This window comes from Anoplophora glabripennis, unplaced genomic scaffold, assembly GCF_000390285.2.
Source record: "Anoplophora glabripennis isolate ALB-LARVAE unplaced genomic scaffold, Agla_2.0 scaffold4, whole genome shotgun sequence".
Taxonomy (NCBI): domain Eukaryota; kingdom Metazoa; phylum Arthropoda; class Insecta; order Coleoptera; family Cerambycidae; genus Anoplophora; species Anoplophora glabripennis.
The window spans coordinates 2,262,286-2,285,434 of record NW_019416568.1 but is presented as its reverse complement, the minus strand read 5'-3'; the positions used below and the strand labels follow the sequence as shown (position 1 = coordinate 2,285,434).

The 23,149-nt window shown below is 33.4% G+C and overlaps 1 protein-coding gene across 6 annotated transcripts in view; it reads left to right on the top strand.

The window, feature by feature from the left end:
* The window catches only part of LOC108917432 (protein held out wings), an 89,720-nt gene that overhangs the window by 53,828 nt on the left and 12,743 nt on the right, over positions 1-23,149 (top strand). For all 6 annotated transcript variants that reach the window (XM_018724016.2, XM_018724019.2, XM_018724020.2 and 3 more), the window contains exons 2-5: positions 13,074-13,207; positions 14,306-14,422; positions 20,572-20,712; positions 22,642-22,744. In XM_018724016.2, coding sequence (XP_018579532.1) covers positions 13,074-13,207; positions 14,306-14,422; positions 20,572-20,712; positions 22,642-22,744 — 495 coding nt within the window. The remainder of the gene's footprint in view (positions 1-13,073; positions 13,208-14,305; positions 14,423-20,571; positions 20,713-22,641; positions 22,745-23,149) is intronic.

Sequence of the window (23,149 nt, the reverse complement as noted above, 5' to 3'; positions counted from 1 at the left end):
ACAGATGGCGTTTCGGTCGCCGGTAACTCGATTTTATGTGTTACGAAGAGCTCGTCGCAGGATCTGAAACCGATCGCGGTGGGCCGTTGACCCACTGACTCGCTGGTAGTGAAAAATGCAGTCGGATGCACCGCACACTCGGCAGCGTTCAAGTCGCCGCGATTTTTTCCTGCCGGCTTCCTCGGTAGGCCGTGTAAATATCGGCGCTCTTGCGCCAATTAACGATTCCGGATAAGGAGAGGTGCCTGCGGCCCACGTTCCTTTGTTTTTTGTAAGTCAAAGACGGAGCCGCCTTTGATTACGGTATTAAAAATGTGTTTAAAAGAGTAGGCCGTGTCTACCACTTACTAGCAAACTTAGGGCACAAACTATATTGAAAATAAGCCAGTCGCACATTTAATAGATAAGTGTCTACATGTCCCCACATGAAAAAGTCCAACGGGTTGAGATCCGGGGATCGCGGTGGCCAAGCAATGGGACCACCACGACCCATCCATCGATTTGGATATTTTTCATTGAGAAAATTAGTGACACCTCTTCATCATCATGCAAAAAGAACATAGTCCTGATTTGAAGAGGAATGTCCTGATGTAGTAGACCAAAGTAATTTAAATTTATTTGTCTGTTTTCTAGCGCGGTACCCATTAGGGATACGCGTTATTCAAACGAAGCTTTTTCTCGGCGTGTGGTGCCGCTAAAACGTGCACACAAATGACATAGTGACATCACGCTAATTGAAGGTCAGTCGTTCCGTAATTAATACAACCCATAAGCGTAATTACTACAAAATGACTTCTGAGTAAATCTTAAAAACATCTTTTATGTAATTTATCATCCGCACCTGAACCAATAATTACCGCTATTACACAGCGTTTAAGGTTATTAATTGTTATAACTAAAAAAAATACGGGTTTAATTAAACGTGTTCAATATTTTCGGGAGGAGTACCTTTTTTTTTTGTACGATTATTATTGGCAATGTAAATATTTGTAGAAGCTAAAGGTCGTTCGGTGAAACATGTGAGGAATATTTGAATAAAAATGTGCCGGTCAGTCCGAGATCTGCAATTAATGGTAATTTATAAAACAAATGGGGAAATATCTCTGCGATAGATACATATTCATCATACGCAAATTGAAGTTATTCTCAGACTTTTGTTGCTTTATTCTTATTTCAGACGTCTATCGTGATATAAATCAACGATGAGGTATTTAAATTTCGCAAAAATTAAATTATAATGCACAATTCACTTTTAAATTTTGGTATATACTCTGTTTGGAAATGAAAGAGAGTAATAAAACCCCGAGATAAGAACCGGCCATGGGCGTGGTAATATTTCGTTTCAGGTAATTATCGGGTAACACTAATGCTAACAAAAATGACAGGGATTGGAAAATCGACTATCTACAGACTTTTAAAGGAAACAAAAAATGAACAAGATACTGTAAATCCCCCAAAATCATCTACAGGGAGGTCAAAAGTCGTTATAGATGATTTCTTCAAAAATGTCATTCGCAGAAAAGTACACTCATTTTATTTTAAAAAAGAAATACCAACGCTAAACAAAATTTTAAGTGAACTTTCAGAGGACAACGATTTGCCAAAAATCAGTAGAAGCAAATTATGGGCCGTCTTACGAGAGTTGAATTTTTGCTGGGAAAAGCAGAACAGGAAGTCAGTTCTTATCGATAAAGATGAAATTATTTGTTGGCGAAGATCCTACTTAAGATCAATTAGAAAATTCCGTGACGAAGGGAGGAATATTTATTATCTAGACGAAACTTGGGTCAACGAGGGATATACTGTAACAAAAGTATGGCAAGATAAAAATGTAAAAAGTTTTCGACAAGCATTTTTGGATGGACTTTCAACAGGGTTCAAGGCACCTTCAGGTAAAGGGCGAAGATTAATAGTGACACATATAGGTAGTGCCAGTGGTTTTGTAGATGGCGGTTTACTTTTATTTGAATCTAAAAATACAGGTGACTATCACGAAGACATGAACGCAGATGTTTTCGAAGAGTATTTTACACAGATGTTGGATCTTATTCCTCCGGGGTCTGTAATTGTCATGGATAATGCCAGTTACCATTCACGGCAGACCGAGCGGACGCCTACGACTGCTTGGAGGAAAGCCGATATAATTCAATGGTTATCCGGAAAAAACATTTCTTTTGAAACAAATATGGTGAAAAAGGAACTTTTGACACTTGTCAATCTTAATAAAGATCAGAAAAAATATGTTATCGATGAAATGGCAACAAATCGCCAAATAACGGTACTACGGTTACCACCTTATCACTGTGAACTTAACCCAATCGAATTAGTCTGGGCGCAGGTAAAAGGAGATGTAGCGCGAAATAATACGACGTTTAAATTAAGTGACGTGAAAATTTTGTTAAAAAATTCCTTGGAACGAGTAACTGCAGATAACTGGCAAAGATGTATACATCATGTACAAAAAGAAGAGGAGAAAATGTGGGAACTCGATAATTTAATTGACGTTACTGTGGAACCTATCGTTATCAATCTAGGAGACGAAGATAATTCATCAGAATATTCAGAGGATGAATTTTAATATACCTACTTTTTTATTTTCTTTATTGTACATTTATACAACACTACATTTACTCACCATAATTTGAATTTTCAAAATACATATATTTTTGTGTGGAATAAAAGTCTATTCATTAAATTTAAATAAATATTTTGATAATAATATTGAATAATTTTATTTGAATTACTAAAAACCCTCTTAACCCGGTTATGATGCTTAAAGTAGCCTCATGTTTTGAAATGCTGTTTTTATATTGTTTACTTATAAGAGAAATGGACCGAGAAATTGAAGCGGCATAGACAAAGACGGATTGTCGGGGATTAAATTTTAGCTACCTGCTACAATTTAGTACAGTCCGATCGCACAAAGTTTTGTTAAAAGTACACCTCATCTATACCGATAAAACATAATATAAAAATATTGAATATAAGCACCAGTACTACATTTATTTACGATTTGCATACATAATGAGCATTTATTACTCTCTTTCATTTCTAAACAGACTATAGTTATCAAACACCGTAAGTCTGTTGCTTTTGGATGCAGCGTATGCTAATGATGTGACAAACCTTTTAAAAAAACTTAGAACAATGTACCACATTGTGGCAAGCGGTTTGTTGGCAAAACGTGCTCGTCTGCTACTTGAAAAAAGTTCCGTTTTCGTGCCAACATTTTTTTGGACGTAGATGCGGTTTAAATCATATTATAAAATCAATGTTGTTATAGTAATTAGTGCATTTTATGTTTAAAAAACAGTAAATACTTATAAATATTAAGTAAAAGTAAATTCATAACTTTATGTTCAAAATCTTTGACAAGAACTGTACTGGGCAATAAAACTTATTCGCGCGCTGTTCTACGTGATGCTTTTTTGTGACAAACTAATTCCGGTTTTTCGCTTAACAAAAATGTAGTCAAATAATCCTTCGACGTATTTTACTAGACCTTGACATATTAACGTACGACGTTAGTCCAAGTTTGAATCGAAAATGCATTGTACTGATTAGACATCGGAAATTGTGGCGACGATAAAGTAAATAAACAGAAATAGACGCGACAGGACAGGCATTAGGGTGCCGCTGGATAACTGTCGAATAAATTGATCGATGCGAAGCTTCAGGTCAAAGACGTGTACACAAAAGAAATATTAACGTATTTATAAGCTACGATCTAACGCTAAACGTCGACTTGTTTTCCTTCAAACCTTCATTATTTTCAAGTACGTTCCTTCCTTTGTTTCAATGCTCGTCTGTCTTCACGTGCAGGCTGATCTAGGCGCAATAATAAATCTCGGACAAAGCACAATTATTCAAAGACACTACCCGTAAAATGGCTAATGGTACCGCTTCTATGTACGGAGTTCGTCGTACCTAAATATAGCCGAGGAGCAGTACAGGAAGTGTATCTAATACGGTACCTTTAGGCATATCAAGTAGTTTTGCTTGTCGACGGCCTTTATCCGCAAGAAAGTTGTCATGTGAAAAAGTTTCGCGATAATGGGGTTTGTTGTTGGAAGCGACGACCGTTATTCGGTTCTTTGGGTCAGCCCATCGAAAGGTCGCGGCGGGTAAGGTGCCGAAAACAACGTACAACGTACTGGGTGTCTCAAACTGTATAGGATGGGCCTGCTGTGAAGATATAAAAAATTTAAATAAAATTTGGGACACGTCGTGTTAAATGGTATGACTAATGACGTCATCAATTAAATTTCCTGTTAAAAAGCTCTCTTCTAATAAACTTTTATTAGAGAAATTTTTCTGTATTACATCCCGTTTAAAAGTTATAAGCAATGTCGTCCTAAATGTCTCAAAAGAAATACCTCTTAAATTTGGGTATCTTTTTGAAAAAAATATAATTAGTCGTTTCTGCCAAATCCCAAAGATAATACTTTCGATTGAAAACGGAGCTTACCTCATCCTATTTAACACAGTACGCTATTATTATCGAGTTTGGGACACTCTGTACATTCCGGGCTTCTAATCGCTCCTCAAGTCATACAAACTGTATCGACGACTCGGTATGCAAATAGCTGCCTTATCTGTTGTTTTTTTTTCGACTCCTTAATTGGTTAGCAATCGCGTCCTCTATTATTCATTAAGTATATCTATTTGTTAACTGTCAGGTGTTACGAGTATGTTCAAGGAAGTGCATAAAAAAGTCTATTTAGCGATAAAAACCACGGTTGAGATGCATATTTTTGTACCTCGAGAATTTTGTACGTATGTTTCGAACATTTAAGTTGTGTTCTCACGACAAAAATAGCACTTCGCACAAAGCATTTGTTCCTGTTAGCGTTTGATTAATTTTAACAAACATGTCATGTCTAATGATGTTTGTTTCGAAAAGGTCCCGATTGCATTATCTCTTGTGTTTAATTACCATTATCAAGTGGTCCTAAGAACTTGTGGCCTATAGGCTGACAATCTGTATGTCGACTATTAGCATTTACATAACCCCTTTAAGTATGAATTAATAATACGTGTTACAGATATATCAGGTGAATGTATAATGAGCCAATACATTATTGATACGACAGCTGCTCTGAATATCTTAGATAGATAGATATTTATTACTACTGTAGCCTTTGCAGTTGTTAATAAACGCCATGTTAGTTCATTTGTACGATTACATGAAACTCGTTTACACGATGTCGGTCTACGGGGAATGTAGGCGAAACGCTACAGAGGCATCACGTCGTACAAAAGCACTGCTCACGCTTAAATTTTGGTGCAGTTGCCAACAAAATGTACTCAACCGTTTCGTCAAAAACAATTTACGTGCTCCTCAACTAACGCGTTTTTTACAGATCATCTTCCATTCTAATGCGTTACCGGGTAAAAAAGTTGACATAACACTTAAAAGCATTGACATCACGGCATTGTCGTGCGGTGCCAACAAAGTGACTGAATCCGTATAATTGAGGCTAATAGGAAAATTTACTAGCGGTCTCGCTCGGTTGATTCCAGTTAGAATCATGCCAGTTTATCATAAAATGCATTACCTAAGTGGTGTCCTCCTTATTAAAACGTTATCTTGACGGCTAGATTTGTTGTTTTGTTTTTGCGGAACGCAACTACGCGAGGGGGGGGGGGCGTATCAATTGAATACACTGGAAAAACAGTGTTAAATGTTAAACAGTGTGTTAAATTTAATTAAATGATCTTTATTAGTCAGTTGGTACTTCCGTAGATTTTCAAACCATTAAAACGCGGTAAAATGTAGACGATCAAATTATTTACGATGTCATTACCGAAAAGAATAAAAAAACAGTGGTCCAGGTATCGAACCCTGAGGCACCCCTTGAACATATCAGATTGTAATCACGGTACTGTACTTTTAAAATGCATATAATCACTATGTTGAATTTCAAAATTCCAAAAAAATTCACGAATTAGCGGCTAAACGAAGTGATTTCGGATATAGCTGAATTAGCCTAAATCTGAAAGTCTGCCTACTTTGAGTCCACGAATCTGTGTGTAGGGGCCGGGAAAACCGGGAATACCGGGAAAAGTCAGGGAATTTGTTATTCTTCATAAAAAACAGGGAATAGTCAGGGAATTTTAAAAATATTCATGAAAGTCAGGGAATTTGATGTTTGCAACTGGAAATTTTGTGACAGCCGACCCTGGGTTCTTGAAAGAGAAAACTATTTGTGGTTTTGAAACCTTTAGAAAAGGCTGTTATGGTATAAAAAGATTATGGAGTCCATTCGAGAAAAAAAATAATACATAAACACCAATTAGTATGTAAAAATGAACTACAAGTGACCTGGATTTTTTTTTTATAAGTCAGGGAAAACCTGGAAAAGTCAGGGAATTCTTTATTACTTATTAACTATGAACCCTGTAATCTCTCGGGAGTGTATAGGGGAGGTCAAAATAAAACTAGTCCTTCCTATAATTTTTTTTCCTAATGTGCCCCCTAACGGAGTTATGGGGGGTCAAAGGGGTACCTAGAAATTAACGTTTAGGGTTATAACTTTGAAACCACCCTGTATATTTTAATAAAATTTTCGTACGTTGTATTACACATGGAGCTCTACGATTTGATGCTAAAATCAACTTTTTGCTATTATCAGGTGTCCAGAAACGGACTGGCCCTATCACAATTTTTCTCAAAATTTTGACAGAAGTAATTTTATCAAACTGAAAATATTATTATTAGATACTCTGAAGGTTTTTCTTTAAAAATGGTACTCTTTATTTATTTCGAAAAAATGAACGGTTTGCGAGATAAATCGGTTTTGAAAAAAATTGGTAACAAATACAACAACAATTAAAATTTATTTTTTTACAATAAAATCATTCCCGCTAGTGCCAGCCTACAGATTCACCATAAACATTTACTGGTGGTGAATTAAGGGAATGAATAATGCCGTTTCTTGTAAAATCAACATCTATGACCAAAATACATCTACAAATTATTATTGCTCTTGTCTCCATGGAGTTCTTTTCTATTGTTTTCGTTGTTAGACCCTGTTGATTTTAAAGTACTTGTCAAAGGCGCGTGACAGAATAAAAATTCAATTTTATTGTGGTATTCGTTTTAAGCCGTTAGAAATAACATTTAAAAATGGAAGAATATTCCTGTGCAGAATATGCTGATATGCACCTAATTTATGGGGAAGCATTATGCAACTCCGTGGAGGCAAGAAGACTTTATGAGGAAAGGTTTCCGGGTCGACATTTGCCGAGTCCAAAAACTTTTGAAAGAGTTGATCGTAGTTTAAGAGAAACAGGTAAAAAAAAATAGTGAAAAACGTTAGTGAAACTAATTTCTTCCGAATCCTTTATTTAGGAAGCTTTTTGCCACGCCGTGGTGGAGCAGGAGCCCCGAGGAGAGTACGAGACCCTCATGTAGAGGAACAAATATTGGAAGACGTTGCTAATAATCCTTCAAATAGCATAAGGAAGCTTGCGGCGCAAAACAATGTTACAAAATGGGCTGTACATGAAACTCTGAAAGAACAATTGCTTTACCCGTACCACATCCAAAAAGTACATGCTATGTCTCCAGATGATTATCCAAAAAGACTTCAATACGCCAATTGGTTTTTACAGCATCATATTCGGAATCATAATTTTGGTACATCTATTTTGTTCACCGATGAAGCAGGTTTTACAAGAGACGGCATAATTAATTCGCATAATCTACATGTCTGGGATGAAGAAAACCCTCACGCTTTAGTTCAAACTCGCTACCAACAAAGGTTTATGGTGAATGTGTGGGCTGGCATTATCGGGAATCATTTGATTGGTCCATTTATTCTGGAGCAAAGACTTAATGGTGCTCTTTATTTGCAATTTTTAGAGGAAAATCTAAATATTTTGTTAGAAGAAGTGCCCCTTCAAATAAGAACTGAAATGTGGTACATGCATGACGGTGCACCACCCCACTTTGATCGTTTAGTACGTCAACATCTGACGAATGTTTTTGGTGATCGATGGATAGGTCGAGGCGGACCTGTATTATGGCCACCTAGGTCGCCCGACCTAAACCCATTAGACTTTTTTCTGTGGGGTCATTTAAAAAATAACGTTTATTCAACACCCGTAAATAGTAGAGAGGAACTTCTGCTGAGGCTAACACAGAACTGTGACCATCTCCGCAATAATCACGGAATATTATTTCAAGTGCACCGGGAAAACATTCGTAGGATTAGAAAGTGCATTGAAGTACGGGGTGCTCATTTTGAACATCTACCGAAGTAACATTTAGGTACCTTTGTTCATTGTTGAATGTTCTTTGTTGCATGTCTTGTAAGTAAGTTATTTTTCAAATGTTATTTTTAATTGGTCACTACTTGCTCATAAAGTATAGCCAACCCGTTCAAAGATTTCTGGACTTGATAAAGTTAAAGAAATTAAATGCATGAAATAATATGTAAAAAAAATAAATTTTAATTGTTGTTGTATTTGTTACCAATTTTTTTCAAAACCGATTTATCTCGCAAACCGTTCATTTTTTCGAAATAAATAAAGAGTACCATTTTTAAAGAAAAACCTTCAGAGTATCTAATAATAATATTTTCAGTTTGATAAAATTACTTCTGTCAAAATTTTGAGAAAAATTGTGATAGGGCCAGTCCGTTTCTGGACACCTGATAATAGCAAAAAGTTGATTTTAGCATCAAATCGTAGAGCTCCATGTGTAATACAACGTACGAAAATTTTATTAAAATATACAGGGTGGTTTCAAAGTTATAACCCTAAACGTTAATTTCTAGGTACCCCTTTGACCCCCCATAACTCCGTTAGGGGGCACATTAGGAAAAAAAATTATAGGAAGGACTAGTTTTATTTTGACCTCCCCTATACACTCCAGAGAGATTAGGAGGTACTTACCGGACACCCTGTATATATTTTTAGTTACGATTGTCTTAATAATCATCTGGTTCATTTAACCGCTATCCCAATTCGCTAAATTGATTTTACTATACATCCTCCTTATCGCGAGTCCCCATCCAATATCGCAACCGTTTTCAGACGTGAAAAGTATCTCCTACCGCCATATGCTAATTCCTCAGGAAGAAAGTTTCGGGCAACAACTAGCAGATCCGCCAGATCACACGGTATGACGACGGAACAATCGGGAGCCGATAAAAATCTGACGGTGAAAAAGCGAAACGGAAACGGTGGCATTCTCTCTTTATTGTCTTACATTCTCGGCACGCGGTCCGAGAATTTGTAAAAAGTCGGCCAACGCACACGGGCGTAGTCGGGGGGAATTATAACAAGTAAAAAAAGGATTGTTATAATGTAGTGGTGAATTTAAGTTTTACAATTTGTCCAAATTGGAATCACAGTTATCTTCACGATAAACGGCGTTATTTCACCAGATGTTGGCCCGTGTCTAAAAATAAAGCTTAATATGGCCGACATGACAGTATGGTTGCGACAAAACGTTAACAATACTGGAATAAATATCTGCATTACTCCGAATAAACCTCTCGAAACAGCCGACGGAGTTTCTGTGCTTTATTTACGTTTATTGCGGTATAGTTGTTTTGTTTATTGCCTTGTTTACTTCGAATAATACGCTACAGCTGTTCCCATAACGTATGGGCTGATTGTGGTTACAGCAAAATGAATGACATTGTCCCAAATCGACAGTGCTCTGGAAAACATACTAAAATTGTATTTTTTTCTTAATTATACAGTGGCAGCGACAATATCGGACGTTTACTGCGATTTGTCATGTTTAATTACGACTTGTCATTCCCTCTCGACTCCAGCAGTCGCCAATATGTCAGTTTTCTGTTAAGTAAGGTCGATTTATTTATTTTTTTCACTTGTTTGCACCTTACAGTTTAATACAATGATTTCGGTTAAGACTAAGGTACCTAGGTACCTACAACACCCTGTATATCAAATGAATCACCAGAGCCTGTCACCGCATAAAATAGACGGTATATTTCCAATTAACTAATCACCCCCATTAGTGGCAGCTCTGCCTATCATGCCAGTCGATTAATTCCAACAAATTACTCTGGATTGTTTTATAATTATAACGATCGTTCTCTAGGACTTTACAAGTAATTGCGGATCTTTATGGCTAGGTATTTATCTCGATAACAGTAAATCATAACTTATTACAACCGGCATTTTCTGGTCGGTCGTTATTACGACTAATAATAATCGAGTGGGTTATGTAAGTAGATTGCAATCTGGCGTCTGGACATTATGCAGAAATGCTCAGAGAGAGGAATGTTGTGAATAGCTGTATTAATTACGCTGAGTTTGTGCGACGCACGTGTTTTGTTTTGTCACGCAGAACTCTTTGCTCATGAATCATTTTTTTCAATCAATCTTAAGCGTGTGCACATATTTTTAACGACGGTGTAGTTTACTGCGAAGAACAATTCTTATAAGGAATTGTTTTGCGAAAAAAAACTTTATTTTTTATTAACGTTTGTAACGGTACTCTGTACGTGTTTCAGGATACACCCTGTACACGGCTTTTTCCTTATTCCGCGCCGAATCAGATGTGAATGGCACACCTAGTAATCAAGAACAGGAAAACGCTAGTAAGACAAAACCTCGACTTCCTGTCCGGCCGAGTAAAATTGGAAGTCTCAGTTTGATTTGCAAATAAAACGATTGTGACATGCCAGCCTCCAAGATATTTTATAGGAGCTCTAAAACGTTCTTTTATTGTTTCTATTTCCGACGGTGACTGCGATTTTAGTTGAAGTGCAGATAATGTTTCACTTCAAACAAAATAAATAATAAGAAACACTATTATGAGAGGGATATTATGCAATGTTATGCATGCTATAAAGTTTCTCAATAGCAGAGTAAAATGTCTCCTTCATTCTTCTGTACATTTTTTTAATGCTAAACATATTTGTACTTAAGATGAACATTTGTTAAAGTACATTACAGCCGTTTATATTTTAAATATGTACTTATTGTCTATTAAGTATTTACATTTTAATTATTGCGATCTAATGTTGGTTATTATGTTTTCCTTGGTAAGTTATTTGTGTTATTAAATTATGTTGAAATATCACACCTATTATATTGCTTGCAAATTTTCTCCGCATAACAATAAATTCGTTCTGTCAAGTTTAGTGTATTTCTTTATTTAGCCGGAGACCTCCCGAAGCAAAAAATTGTTTCTTTTATAATAGACTCCGGTGTTAATAAATTGCTTGTAGATATTTATGACATGTCTATAGATTTGACGTCTTACGGAATATATTACAATTTATCTATCAGTCTTATCCTAGCTTAAATACTAAATAAATAATAATAAATGTATTTTATAATGTAACACGATTGGCCTCGCGAATGATCAGATCTGTGCTATAAGATACAGCTTAAATTATGCCTTTTTTTTTGTAAACGTATATTAGAGATATAAAGAAAATGGCGTAGCATTTTTTTAGCGTTATAAATATATCATTTACATTAATAAGCGAAAAATAAAGAGACATTTAACTGGTGTGACATGTACTTTCTTTTAATTATGTTTTATCGTCGGGAAATAAACAGAGAAGTCATTGGGACTTTTAACTTGAATGTCGGATTGCGAAATATGTAGGTGCAAGTTTAAAAATAGCCAGAAGTGTCGATTTAATATTTATCGATTTGAACTTAAGCCTTTTATTAATCAGGTTTTATGTGACGCAGACAAAATGCTTTCGCAGGAGAAAATATCGGTAGTAGAAAGTCGCGTGATAAATATAATTATTAATGACAGCATTTCATGCTGACATTTTGCAAATGTCGAGATAAGTCATGGGAAATAATTAATGAATTTATCTTAATCGATGTCGTTTGCCTTCTTAATTTGGAAAATGCCTGGTGGATGCACTAAAACGTATTCAAAATCATTAAAATGATTAGTTTTATCAACAATAAACCTTAATAATAAGAAGAAATCATGGAGAATAATAATTAATAATTACTTTATACATTAAAATTAGCATTCTTATCAAAAGTACATTTCATGAAATATTGTGTACGTTTTAACGTAGTGTACGTTATAACTGTGTACGTTATATGCAAGTTATATTCAAAAATAGTAAATCAGAATAGTTAATAGTCGCGACATTAGTTAATAGTTAATATTCGAAGGCTTGGCACTTTATATCAGAAGTAGCCAATATGTACGTTATATGAGAGTGTAGTTGAAATATTTGTACGTCATATTTTTTGTTCATAGAATAGTTAATTTTACCTTTAATTGTCTAAAATATTTAGTATTTATACCAAAAAGTTAAAATTAGCATTAAAAATTGCACTTTAAGGAATAACGGTACGTTATAATAATCAGTTTATACGTACATTGTATATTTTACTGAGTGTACGTTATATACAAGTTGTATTGATTAACACTAAGAAATACGTACGTACGTTATAACAGTTCACTAATAAGTGCACCTTAATACATCCTGCGTACGTTATAACTTGTTGTACGTTAAAAGCGTGTACGTTATATGCAAGTTGTACTGATAAACATGATATCATCAATGTTATAGTTTGTTATATTTCGAAATAGTAAGTCGGATAATAGTCATTATTTATGTCTTATTACGTTATTTGCTTCACTGTTTTTAGAATTGTATGTATTAGTGTATAAACCAAAATTTAATGATACGTTTTGACAATACACATATGTACGTACATTTTAAGAGATAGTGTGTACGTTATAACAGCGTACGTTAAAAACATGTACGTTATATGCCAGCTGTGTTGATAAACATGATTTTATCAATGTTGTAGTTTTTATGTTTCGAAAATACTAAGTTAAAGAATAGTGAACTCTTATATATTTTTTTATATCGCTTTTTACTTTATTTTTTTTAACGTATACATCAAAACATATTTTGGAAAGCATTCAAATTGATACTTTCAAGAATACACTTTAATGAAAAATGATACGTTTAAACAGTACACTTAATGTATATTTTAAAAAATAGTTTGTGTACGTTATTACATAGTGTACGTTAAACGCATGTGCGTTATATCGTCTCCAAGGTGGTTTCATTAGTGTTTTATTTTTGTTCCAGAAATAGCAAAAGTGAGGGCTAGCCTATTTCAAATAAATGGAGTTAAGAAAGAGCCCTTAATCCTGCCCGATCCTGATGGTCCTGTTACGACGCTGACGGAGAAAGTATACGTACCAGTAAAGGAACATCCAGACGTAAGTATGCCTTTTTCTGTACAAGTAGACGCTCGTTCGTGATTTCCAGCACCGTTAGCTTAGTTCAAACGATTTATTCGTGGTGGTTTGATTTTTTCGTCATCCTGGTCGCTGACGAGTAAGTTTTACGCCGAAACGGCATCGGCGGTTGCAACGTCTCGGAGGTATTTTAAATTTTCCAAGTATGCCGGCCTGGCGATAATAACTGCACGCAGATGTCCTTTTAATTGATTGCAATTATGTTGAAACGCCATTAGAATAAGTAAGCGTTCGCTTTTCCATTAATTTTTTTGCAATAACGGGTCGCGCGGACACCCGACGAAAGTCGACGGGAGATTCTCTGAAATTCTACTCGAGGAATATGCCGCGTCGCATATTTCTGCGTTACGAAATGGTCGTAACGACCAGAGCTGGTGGATGCCAACAAAATAAAATGTGTGTTAGCGAGGCGTCGCAGAAATTTCATTTTTTTTTGTTTTTTTTTGCCGCAGGATTTATTTTGGGACCGAAACGTGGAGCGTTACGTAATTTTATTGCAAGTGTCGTTTTATTCGTCGAAGACTGGTTTCATAACATCCAAGAGAATAAAAGTGGTACCACTTAAACCTTGTTTTGAACTCAACTCAACTCAACTAAATATTTTCCGCTCCACTTTTATTGAAACGATGGAAATATGTACAGGGAGTCTCAAACTAATTCATAATAAACTTATTGCCTCAGTTTAGTTTTATTAAAATTAATATGAATGACGTTAGAGACTACAGTAGTCCAGCAATGTAAGGGTTGTAACTACTACAACTTCAGTAATTTTTTTCTCGGAAACCGTAACGATTTTACAATTTTTTTTTTACAATTTTGACTGCATTTTTCTTGTCGCATCTTTTTCGAAATTTTTTTTGGAGAAGTCGTGTATCACCCTGTATATTTTTCCAAACGTTTTGATCTTTTTTACCTCTAAACCCGGTCCTGGATTTAACAATTTCGGACCGACCTCTAGTCGTAACGGTTTTTGTCCGCTCTTTTTCGTCTCGTGCTATTTTTAGACTACTCCGCGACTATTTTTTTTGTTGCTATTTTATCGCTGTTTTTTTTTTTCAGTTCAACTTCGTGGGGAGGATCCTGGGACCGAGGGGAATGACTGCCAAACAGCTCGAGCAGGAGACCGGCTGCAAGATAATGGTCAGAGGGAAGGGCTCGATGAGGGACAAAAAGAAGGTGTGTACCTCACGAATTTTTAACGCAGGATACAGTCGCTTAAATTAATTCTTTTGTTTCTCAGGCATTTATGTTCGACGGTACGCCGCTTACGTAACGGCGTGTCGTCTCGTATGCATGTCTAATTCGGTCTTAAGGCCTATGGGCGGCATTGTTATGCCGCGGGCGTCGGGATCGCCGGGGAAGGGCCAGGGCCGGACCGGCCCATTCGGGAGTATCGGTATTACGCGGAAAAAATGTCATGATGTTGAATCCGGGCCATCATTAAACATTTTTGTTGTTATTAATTCTTTAATAACTAGTAAATATGTCGTTTTTCGTTATAATTCATTGAATTGCCAAAATAATTAACGCGAAATCACGCTAATTGTTGGAAGTACAAAGGGGTCTTTTCAGCGACGTCGCTCATTGGAATATACGCAAGTTAATGGGGAAATCAAATATGGAGCCTTTTTTTATGGTGGCCATATTGAATTTTCGTATTTTTACCGTTTCGTTTTCCTCGAAGTACCATGTTTTCCATTTCCAAAACACTTCAAAGTAGTGATATTTGCCCCACAATCTGCTGAGAAAGTAGCTGTTGATCAGCAAAATTAATGATCAGTTTCAGGATTTTCTAGTTTCAGGAATCTGACAATATTTGTCGATATCTTTCCGAAAGCGACTGTCTGTTGTTTTCTGCGAACGCAAATTTGAAGTATTTTCGATATATTATAGTCCAACCAAATTATACTCGGGGAAAAAAAAAATTGTTATCTGGACTTTTATAAGTGGAAATGGTAAAAGGGCTTATAATAAATCTAAAAAAAAAATAAATGCGTGAGCAGTGGTGACGGAGGGTTGATTTGGGGGGTTGAAAAGTAGTGAAAAATTGTATCATCGGGATTTTTGGCGAATGTTGAAGTCAAACAAAAAAGTATCTACTGCAAAAGTTGTAGATCATGCAAAAATCTGCAACTCTTGTAGATACCACTTTTTACGATAACCTCAAAATTTCCGAGAAAAATGCGAAAAACAGTTTTTTTTTCTGATTTTTCGTTTTTTGTTTCTCATTTCCGCAAAAATATCTTAATTTTGACGAAACTTGGTGAATGTATACCTTTCTGTCTTAAATAATCACAAATTTTTTTAGATAAAAAAATGAAGAAGTTTTCGAGATATTAATTTTTTCTGAAACACTTTCTGCCGATGATAATTTTTTTCATTTTGACATACTTTTTGCTGAAATAAATCTATAATCAAGTTCAAAAACATGCTCTAAAATGCAAAAAAATACAAAATGACGCAACAATGAATTTTTCAGTAATTGTTGATAATTCGTTTAAATTTAAAAAAAAATCAAAAACTGTCTCATTGTTTGACCCAAAACTTTATTTTTGTACAGTATTGCTGTAAACATCTAAGTCGAATTACAAATGCACGAATGATAAATTATCTCTGGATGATTTGAGATTTCAGCAATACAAAGTATTAATTAACTGCAAAGTCTACTGTTGACGCAAAACCCGAAAACCTGAAATTTTACATAATCGTTAAATTTTTTTTGTGGCTTTATTTGAAAACGAATTTTAAAATAAATGCATATTTACATTGCCACTTTTTTGCTCTATCCAATGGCGTCAACATTTCTGCAATCCGACGTTTCCTCTTCGAGGGGCCATCATCAGGTTAATTTTTTACATATGTCGCTGCTATTTATGCCAAAATCTAGTCATTTTTAATTCTGAATTATATGATATTACTATTGTAATCGCTTAAAAAGGTTTTTAGCTTGTTTTAGCTATCATTTAAAATTTTTCCTAAGTACGGCTCTGAACGCTTTGAAAATATCTATTGGAGGAAATCATAACAGTATAAAAGTCGATATCTGTATTATATCCAACAATTATTTTTAATCAATAATTTAAAAAGTTGTACCTACGTAAAATAATACGAATTTATAAAATGTTTTATTATGTATTTCTAATTAGTATTGCTAATAGTATAGAAAATCGTCAAATGGACAAAAAATAAACAATGACTTTTTTGATTTAGAGCTTAATTCCAATGTTACAGGGAAAAATATGTCGAAAAACGGGTCATTTTTCGTTGTTTTTGTATGTTTGTTGTTCCCCTGAATTTAGCAATGGTTTTTTGGAATAAGCAAACTCGGATTCTTATTCTAATATTTGGGATTTTTCTGTGCAACAAAATAGATTACCTCGAACACAAACGCCAAAGCCTACTTTTACTACTCTACCGCCTGGACTATTATTCAAAATCGTGACAGGAATTGTGAATGGAACCTGAATCAGTAGAATATCGCTCACGACGACTGACGTGTTGACAACAGAAACTTGAAAATTTGCCAGGCAATTGTTAAATTTTAGTTTATTTTTCGAACTTCGTGTCCTAGGGCCAGCCCGCCCCTGTCCTCTCACGCGCGATTCCACGTGACATTCGCTCACAGCCATCTACAATCCTGTGATTATCGAACTCGTGGTCGACGACATTTTTATTGGCAATTCGTAGTTGACTTCGATAAACACAGCTATTAGTATTTCCCGATGTCATTGGGCCGTTCGTTGCTGCAACGGTCGTGGCATATGGAACAAGGCTCGCAAAAAAAAACAGCGCGAAATAAGACGTTTTACGGTATAATTAAAACAACATTAGGCCTTTAGGTTATTGATAAATAATTGTTCGATATGCGTAATTTTCTGTAAACTTTATGGTTATTGATATCAAACAGGACCGTCTTTAGTTTGCATGTCTCATATTTAAAGTTCATTGACCTGTATTTGGTTGAAAAAATAAATTAAGTGTTTTAATTTTACTAAATTGTTTTATATTTTGAAAACGACTGAAAATGTTTTTCTAGATCGAAATTCTTCATCGAAAACATGTCAAGAGCAATTAATTTCGTAAATCTAGTTCTATTTCGTTCGGAAATCTCTGATGCGGACTCGACGTAAAAATCCTAGCGTTATGGCACGGGTCCAACTTCGAAAATCCCAAAGTCAGACCGATATTATAAGAAAAAAAAAAAAAAGGAAAACAAATAAATGGGAGTTTAAAATAGCCCTCTCTAACGTTGCCTCGGCTTGTTGTTGAACCCGTTCTATTCTCTATTTAATTAAGTGTATTTTTAAATGTGTTTCAAGTATTTTTGACGCTAACGCAGACTTGTTTTTTTTCCACGCAGCCCTACCACTGAAAAACCTGTGTAAGTAATTTTAAGAATCGAAGGAACTTTTTTTTTCTTGTTAGGAATCATTTATGCTTCCACTTAGTCGTAGGTATTTAAAGAAACATCAAGTAGATTTGTCAAGTCGTCCGTTTGATCATAATCTGTGCTGATCAAATTGCTAATGAGCCTGGTTATTATATTTGGCATCTTGAATAAACAAATTGGGAATTAGTGCAATTTGCATAAATTAATGAAGTTAAATATCCCATTTTTTTAGCTTATTTTGACTGTCATTCACGTTTTATTAATCAAAAAACATTTTTTTTTTACTTCGGAGCGTTCTTGTTCGGTTCTTTTAATAAATATTTTTAAAAGCTCGTCGTTGCTTACGAATAATTAAAATTATACACCATCCATAGGTCGTTAATAAAACTTTTACGAATGCTAGTTCGTAAATAAGGTTTAAAAATATACACGATGAGAGATTTTAGTAGGTGCAAAAGCTTTATTTTAGAACGACGTGATTCAGTGAGTATGTTTTTTTTAACCGAAATAATACCTATAATCATTCTTCGAAGAAAAGTAAAGGGTATTGTATTTTATAGACTGAACCTGGGTGGCCGTGGATGAATGACAGTTAACAGTTAACAGTACGTGACATTAAAGTTCCCTGATATCAGCATTGCCAATTGTACATTAAGAAAAGCCGCTACGGAAATAACTATACAGGGTGTCCCAGAAAATGTGGGCAAGCTTTCGGATTTATACAGGGGACGTTAAAATAACATGACAAATTCCTATAAAAATTTTCCCTAAAGGGCCCCCCTACGGAGATACAGGCCCCTAAAGGACATCCCTGAAAATCGATTTTTTTTGATAACATTGTGTGATGTAATTTTGAAAAAATATCAAACTTTTAAACTTTTTTTTAAATTAAAAAAAAATTCGAGATTGAAATTCAATCTTAAATTGTAAAAAAGAAAAAAAATTTTTTGTTTGAAAATGAACATTTTCAAAATTGAATTTTTCTTAAGGACGCCCCTGAGATTCTATTTTTTTTTAATAACTGTAATTTAATTTTGAAAAAATATCAAAATTTTCAACCTTTTTTAAATTAAATTTTTTTTTTTTTCGAAATTTGAAATATTCAATCTAATATTGCAAAAAAAGAACAAAAAATTTTATTGGAAGTGAAAAATTTGTTTGAAAATGAACATTTTCAAAATTGAATTTTTCTTAAGGACGCCCCTGAAATTCTATTTTTTTTAATAACTGTAATTTAATTTTGAAAAAATATCAAATTTTTCAACCTTTTTTAAATTAAAATTTTTTTTTTTCGAAATTTGAAATATTCAATCTAAAATTGTAAAAAAAGAACAAAAAATTTTATTGTAAGTGAAAAATTTGATTTCTTTTTCAAAATTAAATTTTTCTAAAGGACCCCTGAATATCGATTTTTTTTTAATAACTAATTTAATTTGGAAATAATTTAAAATTTTTACTTTTTTTCAATTACAAAAAAATTGTTTTATTTTTCATATCACGAATTTAATTTTGAAAAAATATCAAATTTTTCAACTTTTTTTATATAAAAAAAATTCGAGATTTGAAATTCAATCTTAAATTGTAAAAAAGAAAAAAATTTTTTTGTTTGAAAATGAACATTTTCAAAATTGAATTTTGAGATTTTATTTTTTTTTTAATAACTAATTTAATTTTGAAAAAATATCAAATTTTCCAACTTTTTTTAAATTAAAAAAAAATTCGAGATTTGAAATTCAATCTTAAATTGTAAAAAAGAAAAAAAATTTTTTGTTTGAAAATGAACATTTTCAAAATTGAATTTTTCTTAAGGACGCCCCTGAAATTCTTTTTTTTTAATAACTAATTTAATTTTGAAAAAATATCAAATTTTCAACGGTTTTTAAATTAAAATTTTTTTTTTTTCGAAATTTGAAATATTCAATCTAAAATTCTAAAAAAAGAACAAAAAATTTTATTGTAAGTGAAAATTTTATTTTAATAACACTAATTTAATTTGGAAATAATTTCAAATTTTTACTTTTTTTCAATTTCAAAAAATTTGTTTTATATTTCATAATACGAATTTAATTTTGAAAAAATCAAATTTTTCAAATTTTTTTAATTTTCAAAAAAAAATTTTTTCGAGATTTGATATAAAAATTTTTTTTATAAAATTTTCATATCAAATTTTAAATTTCAAAAAAAAAATTTTTCTCGAGATTTGAAATATTCAATCTAAAATTGTAAAAATTACATTTTTTTTATAAAATTTTGAAAAATTGAATTTTTGTAAGGACTAATAATTTTGAATAAATGTTTTTTAATTTCAATTTTTTTTTCTTGAAATAGTCATCTAAAATTGCAAAAAAGGGGACAATTTTTTTTTTATAAAATTTTGAAAATTTTGAGTTTTTCAAATTGAATTTTTCTTTTCAAAATTTAGATTTTTTTTTTTTTTCAATATTTGATGAGTATTTAACGTGAAATTGTGATAAAAATAACGCAAAATAATTTGTTTCATCCTAATCATAAATAGTTGTTTTACATCCGCTCAACTGCTTTGTGTAAAAAAATGTTTCAGTATTTTGTTTCTATGCGTCAATTTAAGCAGTATCAGTTTCGCCAGGGCAAAAAATACATCTTCACTTTTGCGTGCCCAAAAAGTATAAGTGAAAGGCATTCACACAGTAAACAAAGTAGGCACCTCGGACAATTGACCCACAAGAAGAAAATCTAACAGATGGCGTATCCTCTGCCGGCCATGGGAACCAAGACGTGGTCGTAATAACGGAAATCGAAAAGTTCAAGCAACTTTTTACCACGTTGTTTGTTCGGAGTCTTGCGAAATTGTTTTGAAAAAAATATATATGCGACAAAGTCGGAAGTGGCGATCAGTCAATATCGCTTTCCATTGCCTGGGTGTGTGTTTATAGGATATTTTTTTTTCTTGTGGCAGGAGGATCAGAACAGAGGGAAGCCCAACTGGGAGCACCTGTCAGATGAACTTCACGTACTATTGACAGTCGAAGACACAGAGAACAGGGCGCAGGTAAAACTACAAAGGGCCGTCGAAGAAGTTAAGAAACTACTCGTACCTGTAAGTAATGCCATAATTTTGATTTTTTTATACTTCTTGTTTGTATACGTCGATATTATTCCATGTTTACCATATTTACAAAGCAGGCCATGCTAAATCGATCGTTGTAACGATTTTTCCGTCATAAACTACTGTAAACAAAAAAAAAACAGAATATTACATGTTGTTTATATTTTGTCAAAATGCCAAAACGTAAACAAGTTATATTTAGAGATGTGTCAACCTTTTTTTGTTTATTGAAGCAGCTCTGTGTCCATTGTCGTCAATACAAGAAATGCCATTAAATTTTATCATCACTGACGTCCTTCGGTCCAGGACGGACCCATAAACAGATTAAGGCTATTCATTCGCTGCAATTTTATCGGTAATTACAAATTCCCTTGCGAGAACATAAAAAAAACTGGCCGAGTCGTTTCAATTTAGGTCAGTAATTTTCTACATGGGTTTCCAATAGAACCTGTTCCTCGGAGCGGTAAAAATTAATAATGGATACTGTGGGTCATTATTTCTGAATATTTATTCTATCCGACGCGCTGCATATGTTAATTAACCTACTAATTTATTGTTATTTATTGTAATTGTTAGAAATAGAGATATAAGGCGGACGGGTGGTCTACGATCGCTTACCGATCTTTCACTCTCTTCATGTAATCATCTGTAACGTACGATTTGGTACAACACACCAAAGAAGCAGTTGTATAATTAAAACAAGCGTTTGAAAATTAATTTGTACGTTATAACAGGGTATACGTTAAATCGTGTACGTTATATGTAAGTGTTGCTTTGTTAACTTTGTAATTCAATTTATACTGTTATACCCGTCCATAACGTTCTATCAAGGTACTTGTTCACAATTCACATCGATACGTTATATCATATACGACGTGGAAATAATTAAAATATACGGTGATAGTTTAAAAAATAGGACGTTAATAAAGATTTTAGCACTATAAAATACAAATTTATTAATTAAACACATCGAAGCTGAGTAATTTGCACGTTATAACAGTGTACGTTAAAACAATGTACGTTATAAGCAGTTTTACTTTGTTAGTTTTGTAATTCAGTGCGTCATACATATTTAGTGAACACATACAGTGACAACAAGTCGCGTTTATTACGTTCTCATCAATTCAATGCAAATTGGTGCGTTCAATCAGATGCAATCAAATTATAATGTACCAAAAAGCAGTAGTGTAATTAAAACGAAGTCTTGAAAAAATAAAAGTTACTAATTTTGTACGTTAATAGATTATACGTCAAATCACCGTGTACGTTATGTATGGCGCCTTGTTAAGTTTGTAATTCAGTGTATACCGTTATATTATATACGTACATACGCACAGAGAACTGTAAAGCTAGTCTATAACGTCCTCGTCTGTACAATTGACATCGGTACGTTATATCACATTTAACGTACAAAATTTGTTGTAACGTGCCAAAGATCAAAGTCAGTATCACTTAAAAAAGTGGGTACTGTTGTTTTAAATGCATACATACAGTGATAGCAACGTAATTAAAACTTTTATTGTAAAACTAATAAAATTAAAAACATTAACAGATTATAAAGTTGCGGCAGAACATTATTGCGTTATTAGCGAGTGCCGTGAAAGCGTTTTATATGAACCTGCTAATTTATTAGCTTTTTAATTTAATGTACACATGCGGTATACAGTGAAACCTTCTTATAAAACGATGTAGGTATATCAAACGTAACAAATATTGGTATAACGCACGAAGAACGTTAATACATACTTACAATTATTAGCAAAAGGATTTAAAATGAATCTTTTTATGTAAAAATGATTAGAATTTTCGGTTGAGCAGTACTTTTTCGTCGTCATAATTTTTTTTAAAGCCACAGGGAGTTTTGCGGTTATATTTTTAGATACATTTCTTTGGTTTTAATATTTAACATTTATTTTGTAGCAAGCCGATGGAGAAGATGAACTGAAGAAGAGGCAGTTGATGGAACTGGCCATAATAAACGGAACCTACAGAGATTCCACCTCTAAGGCAGCATCAGTAGCAGGTATAGCTTTTTTAATATACACAAGATTTAGAAACTTTTTTTGTTGTTTTGTACCGTAACATTGAATCAGTTTTAGAACATATGTAAGTCTTTTAGTTGTGTTGGCCAATAGAATTATCGTTGTTTTTTGTTATAGTTACTGTGTCTATTTCTTTTCACTTCCCAACCATAATTAATGGATTTTTTAGCATGAAGATCTAAAATTTTCTTCTTTCAAACCAATATTTTACAAAGTAACATTTTTACTTCCACAATATTATTTTACTTCAAAATTTGTAGTCAAACTAAAATTTATAATTCCAACAACACATTTTTTATTGACTACTTCCTAAATAATCATTAAACTAAATCTCTTCAAATGAAATTTTCTGACTCTAAAACAATATTTTAAAGGTTAAACTAAAA